At 36.0% G+C, this 9,658-nt stretch overlaps 1 protein-coding gene across 1 annotated transcript in view; it reads right to left on the bottom strand.

Moving 5' to 3' along the window:
* Nucleotides 1–3,535: 3,535 nt before the first annotated feature.
* LOC138752923 (scavenger receptor cysteine-rich type 1 protein M130-like) overlaps nucleotides 3,536–9,658 on the bottom strand; it is a 53,291-nt gene continuing 47,168 nt past the window's right edge. The window contains exons 11-12 of the mRNA XM_069915534.1: nucleotides 6,262–6,375; nucleotides 3,536–3,678 (exon numbers count right to left, since the gene is read on the bottom strand). Of these exons, the coding sequence (XP_069771635.1) occupies nucleotides 3,536–3,678; nucleotides 6,262–6,375 (257 nt within the window). The remainder of the gene's footprint in view (nucleotides 3,679–6,261; nucleotides 6,376–9,658) is intronic.

The raw sequence follows: 9,658 nt of genomic DNA, 5'->3' as shown, positions 1-9,658 counted from the left end.
TCAATCAGCAAGACTATGGCTCATCTTTTTTTAAAACTTTAGTATTTTTTTCACTAAAGATATACAGAATAAGTAGTCTAATAGTAAAACAGACCCATCCCCTCCCCCAATAGATCTCTAAAGGGAAGCATTAAAAATAAACAAAAAACATTCAGTAATTTACAGTATTACTAAATGCATATTCTTCATATACGGTGTCCACATCTTTAAAAAAAAATCATAATTATTATGTAAATTATATGTTATTTTCTCCATATAGATACTCGACTTCAACTCATGATGCCATCGAACTTCATTTGACTCCGCTTCTTCTTTCCAGGACATAGCAATACATTTACGAGAAACCGTCAATGTTAGATGAATAAACGCTGACTGAAACTTATCCAACCCCAAGTCCACTAACAGAGTAAAATAACCTAACAAAAAATTTTTGAATCTGAAGGAAGTTTAATTTTAAATAAATTTTGAAGGAAAAGGATGAACTTTATCACAAAACCAGAATGTAGAAATGTTCCAACACATCATCCACACCTAAAACACAGATCTGAATTACTAAATCCATAGTTTTTCAGGGGTTAAATATAACTGATGCAAAAAATAATTAACCAATTTCTTTATTACATTAATTTAGTCAACCCATCACAACACATATTTTCCCAATCCACCTGACTAATCTCACAACTTAAATCCTGCTCCCATTTAATCCTTGATGTATCTAAATTTTTTTAACCATTGTATCTTGTAATAATGCATACATTTCTGATATGAAACCATAAATTCAAATTTAGTTAACTTAGAAATTTTCGTTTCTCTTCCAAAATTATTTTTCACTAATGCCCTGATTTTTTAATAAACAAATAGAGAATTCTCTAAAATCCCATATTTTTCTTTAAGCTGATTAAATGATAAAAATTTTCCTTCTTCAAAACAATCCTGCAATCTTTTAAAACTTATATTGGGGTTTGAACTGATAAACTTCCTTTTAGTCCAAATTTCTAATAAATGTATCAAAATTGGTACATTATATTTCTGTAGTAAGATAGTATCCATTTAAATACAAACTGATGGGGACAAGGTTCCAATATCGCAGTCAATTCCTCCCTAGCCCAACTAGGAGGGTTCGAAATATTTAACATACAATTAGTAAATCTTAATTGAGCTGCTTCATAATAATTTAAATTAGGTAATTGCAAACCTCCCAAAGCATACTGCCAGGTCAATTTATGCATTGCTACTCTTGCTCATTTTCCTTTCCATAAAAATTCTCAAACTATTTAAATCTTGAAAAAAGGATTTCGGAAATGAACAAGGAATTATTGAATTCGCGGAAAAATATTCATCTCTATACAATTTACACGACCTACTAAAATTAAAGGTAAATCTTTCCATTTAATCAAATCCGCTTTAATCTTTCTCATTAATGGTACATAATTTGAATTATACAATGATTGAAAATTTACATCAATCATAATCCCTAAGTACTTAATTTTATCAGTCCATCGAAACTTACTAATTTGTCTAGATTGATCATAATTTCCTTCAGAAATTGGTAGTATTTCACTTTTATTCCAATTCACTTTATATCCAGATAATTTACCATATAATTCTAAACAATTTTGCAAATAAATTAAAGATTGATCTGGATTAGTTAAATATATCAAAACATCATCAGCAAATAAATTAATCTTATATTCATCCTGTCCCATCCTTATACCTGTAATATTCTCATTCTGTCTGATAGCCTGAGCTAACAGTTCAATGACCAACGCAAATAGGGCTGGTGATAAAGGACAACCTTGATGAGATGAACCCGTTAATTTGAAAAAGGAAGAAGTTTGACCATTTGTCACCACCCTTGCTACAGGATTATTATATAATGCCTTCACTCAACCAATAAATAAGGGTCCAAATTTATATTTCTCCAAAACTTTAAAAAATTCCATTCGACCCTATCAAAAGCTTTTTCAGCATCTAATGATACTACCATTGGTAGGTTGGGTTGCTGATGTGAAGCATTGATCAATGAAACCACTCTAAGAATATTATCCGAAGCATACCTATCTTTAATAAAACCAGCCTGATCAGAACGTACTAATTGTGGTAAAAACTTTGCTAATCTTTTTGCTAATAATTTCACTATTACTTTATAATCCACATTTAATAAAGAAATTGGTAAATAAGAAGAAACCTTCAAAGGGTCTCTGTCTTTTTTTGGTATAACTTATTATTGCATTCAAACACGAGTCTGGTAAAGCTTGTTCCTGAGTTACCTGATTAAGAACATCCATGAATACAGAGGACAGATCATCATAAAAAAACTTTATAAAATTCAGCAGTGAACCCATCATCTCCTGGTGACTTCCCATTAGGCATTTGTTGAATAACATTCTTTATTTCTAAATCCGTAAAAGGAGAATCCAACTTTCTCTGCCTGATAGGGCACTCTTCACCTAAGAGGAGGATATCTGAGAGGAATGGGAATCTGTCAAAGAGCTTGATTGATATTGATGATACAGAGCAAGTTTTGGGATTAAAATTAATGGGGCTGTAAGCTGATGTAGACTTATCATTTTACGAGTCCGATTGGGGGGAGAGAGGTTGCTGAAGCTTTCCAAAATCATCTGCCACCTGTGGGGGGGATTTATTTCTGTCCATACCCAGCTAAGTGGGGAGTTTCTACTTTGTTGTGCTGTTTAGTGATCATTTATCAAGGGAAGCTTTAAGATTAATTTTTTTTTAATTTCTCTTCTAGAAAGAAAGGGGGGCTTTTAAGGGGAGTTTTAAGGTTTTTTTTAGTTAGAAAGGATAGAAAGATAAGGGGTTTTTTTGTATTTGTTGTTTGGGTCTTACTTTGATAATAATGTCTAATATAAACTTTGCAACGTTTAATGTTCAGGGTTTAAATAATCCGATTAAGTGAAAACATGTTTTAGCTTATATAAAAAAGAAGAAAGTTGACATTGCTTTTTTGCAGGAGACTCATTGAACTGAAAAAGAACATTTGAAATTGAAGAGGGACTGGGTTGGACATGGATCTTCATCTTCCTTTAATTCAAAAGCAAGAGGAGTGGCAATTTTGATTGACAAGAAAATACCATTTGAACTTGTTTCTTTGTCAGAATCAGTTGGTCGTATTTGAATGATTAATTGTAAATTGTTTGCTGTGCCATGGTCTTTATTGAATGTGTATGTACCTAATGTTGATGATGAACAGTTTGTGTCTGAAACTTTCTTAATTTTAGGTCAAGCTAAGGAGAATATTTTGATTGGGGACGATGGCTCATCTAAAGTAGAAATGGGGTAGAGGGTCTTTTATTTTAAAATACTTTTTTCATACTTTTATAATAAAATATAATCATACATGCAGGTAGTACATTGATGTATTTGATTTTGAATGCAAAGACAGATGCTGTTAGCTAATCTGCAAAAAACCTGTTCCTTTAGTAGCACTGAACAGCTCACCATGGCAAACCACATGCATTGTAACACTCTTAATTCCACAGTGTAACTAATTATGTTTGGGTAAAGTTGGTGCTTATTCCATCATGATTATTTTAATTGGAAAATACAGACCTGAATCCTGAGCTCGAGGAGAATCTTTGCCAGGTGAAATAGATAGAATGTCTTCATACATTTCTGTATACAAATCAAGTGAATCCTTGTGGCCAATATAGGTACCTGTTGGAGGGAGAAAACAATGAGCATTCTGACTGTTTGCAGCACTGTCTGGTATGGAAGTGCCAATGCAGAGGACAGGAAAAGGCTACAGGGTTTGTAAGCTCAGCCAGTGCAATCACGGGCATTAGTCTTCACTGCATTAAGGCAGTGGTTCTCAACCTTTTTTTTTCCACTCACATCCCACTTTAAGTATGTGGGTGGAAAGAAAAAGTTTGAAAACCACTTTTAATTGTACCTAATTGACTCGTTATGTGCACGGTTTCATAACTCCAAAGGAAATGGCCAATGACCATTTTTCTCAAGCAAAATATTTCAGTAACAATTGGGTCTAGAGCAATGATTCTCAACCTTTTTCTTTCCACTCACGACCCACTTTAAGTAATCCTTTACTAATCACAGCACTGATGGCATAGGAATTACCTGAAGTGGGATGTGAGTGGAAAGAAAAAGGTTGAGAACCACTGCATTAAGGACATCTTTAAGAAAGCAGCCTCACTCCTTCCCCCACCCCACCCCCGCCCAAACCATGCCCTTTTTTCACTGCTGCCATCAGGAGGCTGAAGACAAGTACAAAAACAGCTTCTTCCTCCCTGCCATCAGATTTCTGAATGGACAATGAACAAACTCACTTTTTTCTCTTGTTTTGCGCTAATGTATTTACTTTTAAATGATGTATTTAGGGGAAATGTAATTTATAGTGATTTTTGCACCTGTAATGCACGAAACAACAAATTTCATGATATTAAACCTGATAAAGGCCTAGAGTGGAATGTGGAATAGTTATTATTATTTCCCTGTCTGAACAGAACATGTTTGCCACAAAAACCTGGAGGAATCAATATTAGGGATTTGAAGAAAAATTAATTGTGAGAGTTCAGTCTTTTTCCATCAGCTATCAGGCTTTTAAATTTCCCCATAACCCTAGCCGGAAACAATCACACAGCACCTTTTTTTTGAACTATCAGCCAACTGTGAATATTTATTTACCTTTTTCTCTTTTCCTACTTATACTATTTTCTCTTGGTGGAGTCTTATTTGTTGCCTATACTTAAATTGTTTTTGCTGAGTTATATGGGAAGCAGCGGCAAGTAAGACTTAAATTTTATCTGTATATTGTGCTTATGTATGTAACAATAAATTCCCAATTTCTCCTGAACCACAGGGAAACTGAGCTGAAGAACTTACTCTTCATTTTCTCTGGTTCCTGCAGAGCATCGGATTGGAATGTAAAATAAGAACATAAGAGTCAGCCATCCGGCCCATCAAGCCTGCTCCACCATTCAATGTGATTGTGGCTGATCTGATGATGGGCTCATCTCCACCTACCTGCTTTTTCTGCATTTCCATAATTCGCCTATTTTGTAAAAATCTATCTAACCTTGCCTTAAATACATTTACTGAGGTCACCTCCACTGCTTCAATGGGCAGTGAATTCCACAGATTCCCCACCCTCTGGGAAAAGCAGTTCCCTCTCCTCTCTGTCCCAAATCTACTACCCTGAATCTTGAGGCTACATCCCCTAGTTCTGGTCTCCCCCCCCCCCCACCCCCACCAATGGAAATAATTCATAATTGTTTCTATAAGATCCCCTCTCATTCTTATAAATTCCAGTGAATACAGTCCTCGACAACTCAATCTGTCCTCATGACAACTGCTTAACTGAAAAAAAATGTTAAGTTTGAAAATGAGACACAGATGCTCTGGATTCTGAAACTGAAGGGTTCCCAATGGGGAAGAGAAGAATGCCACCAATATGCAGACGGATGAAGAATTTGCGTAGTTCAATAAAATTCTTCTGAAAGAGACACACAGGAAACTGCGGATGTTGGAAGTTGAAGCCAAACACAATCAGAGCAGCATCAGTGGAAGATAAAGAAAGGTCTGCGTTTCGAGCCAAAACCCTGAGACCAGTTGAATATAGAAGGGAAGCTAGTGTCAAAAGTAAAACATGAAAATTTGCAGACACCGTGATTGAAATAAAAACACTATTCTGGAGAAACTCAGCTGGTCAAACCGTGTTCATTGCAAAGATAAAGATGCAGAACCAACGCTTTGTTGGGCACCCGTCTGCATTTTGTTCAGGCGCCTGTGTGTCTTTTGCTCATACCTTGGCGAAGGGCTCAAGCCTGAAATGTTAGTTATGTATCTTTATCTTTGCTTTGTAAAGTGCATTGTTACCTACCGAGTTTTCCAGCATTGTATGTAAAGAGAACAGGATAAGAGGGGAGGGATGGGTCCCTGGTCTTTTTACACTAGCTTCCATTTTACATTTAACCAGTCTCGAATAAAGGGATTCCACTCAAAATGTCAAACTTTATCTCCCACTGATGCTGCTATCCCTCTGAGTTCCTCTGAGAAAGATTCAACTACTGCAACATTATGTGCTGGCTGTCATTCCAAACTGTTAACTTGGACACATGAGATGATTAATTTGAAAGTGCACTGAAAGGGAAGTGCCAAACAAATATCTGCTTCTAACAAGATTGCATAGTGCTCAATGGAAAAGAGCGAAGAATTGGAATCTAGCAAACGAGACCATATCCAAGACCCAGCATCAGTTCGGTGTCAAGATTTGTGCCTCACCTCCTGTTGTCTTTCTCTGTATTACCATCATCTCTGCAAAAAGATTACAGATCAGAAGGATGCCAAGGATGATGTTGATGAAAATTAGAGGTGAGGTCGATTTTTCCCACTGATCTTAATAAAAAAAGTAACAGATTTAACACAGGCACCATTTATCTTGCATTAAAATACATTTGCAATTCATTGCCTGAGAATTCCAGATTTTCCAATATCACAGTGGTGAACTAGAGAAGGCATGTTTGAACATCAAGACCATAAGGCATATGAGCAGAAGTAGGTCATTCTTCCCATCGAGTCTGCCCCACTATTCAATCATGAGGTGATCTATTTCCCCACTGCCCCACAACCTTTGATGCTCTGGCTAATTAAGAAACTATCAATATATGCATTAAATGACCTGTTCTCCACAGCTGCCTGTGGCATCAAGTTCCATGGATTTACCACTCTCAGGCACAAAAGTCCTGATCTATTAGGCAACAGTGATCCATTCCCAAGTACATGCATCTGATAACAGGACCACCTCCTGAAGGCATCTAGTGGAACAAAATCGAGTCAATGTTGCCTATAAAAGTCCTTCCAAATCCAAGGAAAGGACAAGCAAAGCCTCACCAATTTGCTCTCTCAGGTCAACATCCCAAGCATGAGTTAGACTCAGTCAGCTTCATTGGGAAGTCCACATCATACCCATGCCCAATCCCAGACACCCAAACAGACTCTCCATTCCAAGCTGTCCTACAATTACTAAATGGATAGTGAACTTAGAACATTACAGCACAGTACAGGCCCTTCAGCCCACAATGTGGTGCTGACCTATATAAATCCATTCAACAATCTAAACCTTCCCTCTATTTTTATTGCATCCATGTGCCTGTCTCAGAATCTTTTAACCTTTGCACCAGTCATTTTTAACCTTTCATAATATCTACGCCAGACTGAGTCCATGGGTAAACTACAGTACAAACACCAGCACAAACCTGTATAAAACCAGTCCCTGATAACAGGGACATGGAGTGCAAAGAGTTAAATGTCCCTTATCAGCCACTACCACCACCCTGGCAATGCATTTCAGACACTCACAACTGTGTAAAAGAAAACATACACCTGACATCTACCCTAAACTTTCCTCCCCTCAAGAAGATTCAACGATCTGCTCGAAGCCAAAGCCTCCTTGAAAAAATTCAACGGTCTCATTGACATCCCCAAAGTTCTGATCTACTGTCACCGTGCATACTTGACGTCACATACAACCCTGAGATTGTTTCTCCTGCGGTTGCACGAGAACACAAGCTCTGGAAACTGGCCTATGACTTCTCAAGGTGGAACAGGATCATCCAGGATGATGATGAGAGGCTATTCAGCGGGAGGACACCAGCAGTCCTGTGCAGAAGTGACCAAGCTAACCATTAGACTCGACAACAATTTTTTTCAAAAGGATTGCTTCCTGAAAGAATATTGGGACAGCATCAGGCTGAACACAAAGTTAATTTCAAATTTGCCACATCACATAGGAAGTTTGAGAAATATTAAATTAACTTTGATTGAATTTAACATGTTTAATCACATAATGATGCTCACATATTGTGTTAGTTCATCTGACCTCAAAATGTTTTCCCGCTGATTTTCGTTTGTACTCAGCATCTGATGCCTCTCTGGTCAATGTGCAACAATTGTCAGCCAGCATTAATGGATTCCAGTTCCCTGATACCACTTTTCCATGGTTACAATGCCCTGGTGAAATCTTTTACCATGTTCGTCACTGACTGCACTCAGATCAGCAGGGAAGAAATCCAAATGCAAATGCAGGAAATCAATTTTCTTTTTTTTTATTTTTTATTTTTCACACCATAAACCACGTTGACCAAGATACATACATTTTCCTTTTCAAATATATACAGTGTCGTTTTCTCCCTCCCTCCCTCTTCCCATCCCACCATCCCTACTTCCCCTCCCATTCATTTAAAATACAGAATCGAAGATACATTAAACCAGTCAAACAATGATGTCACTCAATAAAAATAAACAAGAAATTCCACTTAGTCAATTCTTTTCATTTCCTTCTCCTTCTGTCATTTTAGGTGGTAGATGTCCCCAGTAGGTTTTCTCTATTGTGTTTCATGTATGGCTCCCATATTTGGTCAAATATTTCAATATTATTTCTTAAATTATATGTTATTTTTTCTATTGGAATACATTTATTCATTTCTATAGACCATTGTTGTATTCTCAAGTTATCTTCTAATTTCCAGGCTGACATAATACATTTTTTTGCTACAGCTAGAGCTATCATAACAAATCTTTTTTGTGCACCATCCAAATCAAGTCCAAATTCTTTGTTTTTTATGTTACTTAGGAGGAAGATCTCTGGGTTTTTTGGTATATTGTTTTCTGTAATTTTATTTAATATCTGGTTTAGATCTTCCCAAAATTTTTCCACTTTCTCACATGTCCAGATTGCATGAATTGTTGTTCCCATTTCTTTTTTACAACGAAAACATCTGTCAGATACTGTTGGGACCCATTTATTTAACTTTTGAGGTGTAATGTATAGCCTGTGTATCCAGTTATATTGTATCATACGTAACCTCGTGTTTATTGTATTTCTCATAGTTCCAAAGCATAACTTCTCCCATGTTTCCTTCTTTATCTTTATGTTTAAATCTTGTTCCCATTTTTGTTTAGTTTTACCATTTGTTTCCTCATTTCTTGCAGTTTAATATACATATTTGTTATAAATTTTTTGATTATCATTGTATCTGTAATCACATATTCAAAATTACTTCCCTCTGGTAACCTCAGACTGCTTCCCAATTTGTCCTTCAAGTAGGATCTCAGTTGGTAGTATGCCAACACTGTATCTTGAGTTATATTATATTTATCCTTCATTTGTTCAAAGGATAGTAATTTATTTCCTGAAAAACAATTTTCTATTCTTTTGATCCCTTTTTTCTCCCATTCTCTAAAGGAAAGGTTATCTATTGTAAAAGGGATTAACTGATTTTGCATCAGTATTAGTTTTGGTAATTGGTAATTTGTTTTTTTCCTTTCTACATGAATCTTCTTCCAAATATTAAGACGATGATGTAATACTGGAGAATTCCTACGTTGTACCAATTTTTCATCCCATTTATATAATATATGTTCAGGTATCTTCTCTCCTATTTTATCTAGTTCTAATCTAGTCCAATCTGGCTTTTCCCTTGTTTGATAAAAATCTGATAGGTATCTTAATTGTGCGGCTCTATAATAATTTTTAAAGTTTGGCAGTTGTAAGCCTCCTTGTTTATACCATTCTGTTAATTTATCTAGTGCTATCCTCGGTTTCCCCCCTTTCCATAAAAATTTCCTTATTATTTTCTTTAACTCCTTGAAGAATTTCTCTGTCAAGTGTATTGGCAAT

Source organism: Narcine bancroftii, chromosome 2, assembly GCF_036971445.1.
Source record: "Narcine bancroftii isolate sNarBan1 chromosome 2, sNarBan1.hap1, whole genome shotgun sequence".
Lineage (NCBI taxonomy): Eukaryota > Metazoa > Chordata > Chondrichthyes > Torpediniformes > Narcinidae > Narcine > Narcine bancroftii.
This window is presented reverse-complemented; position numbering and strand designations above follow the sequence as displayed.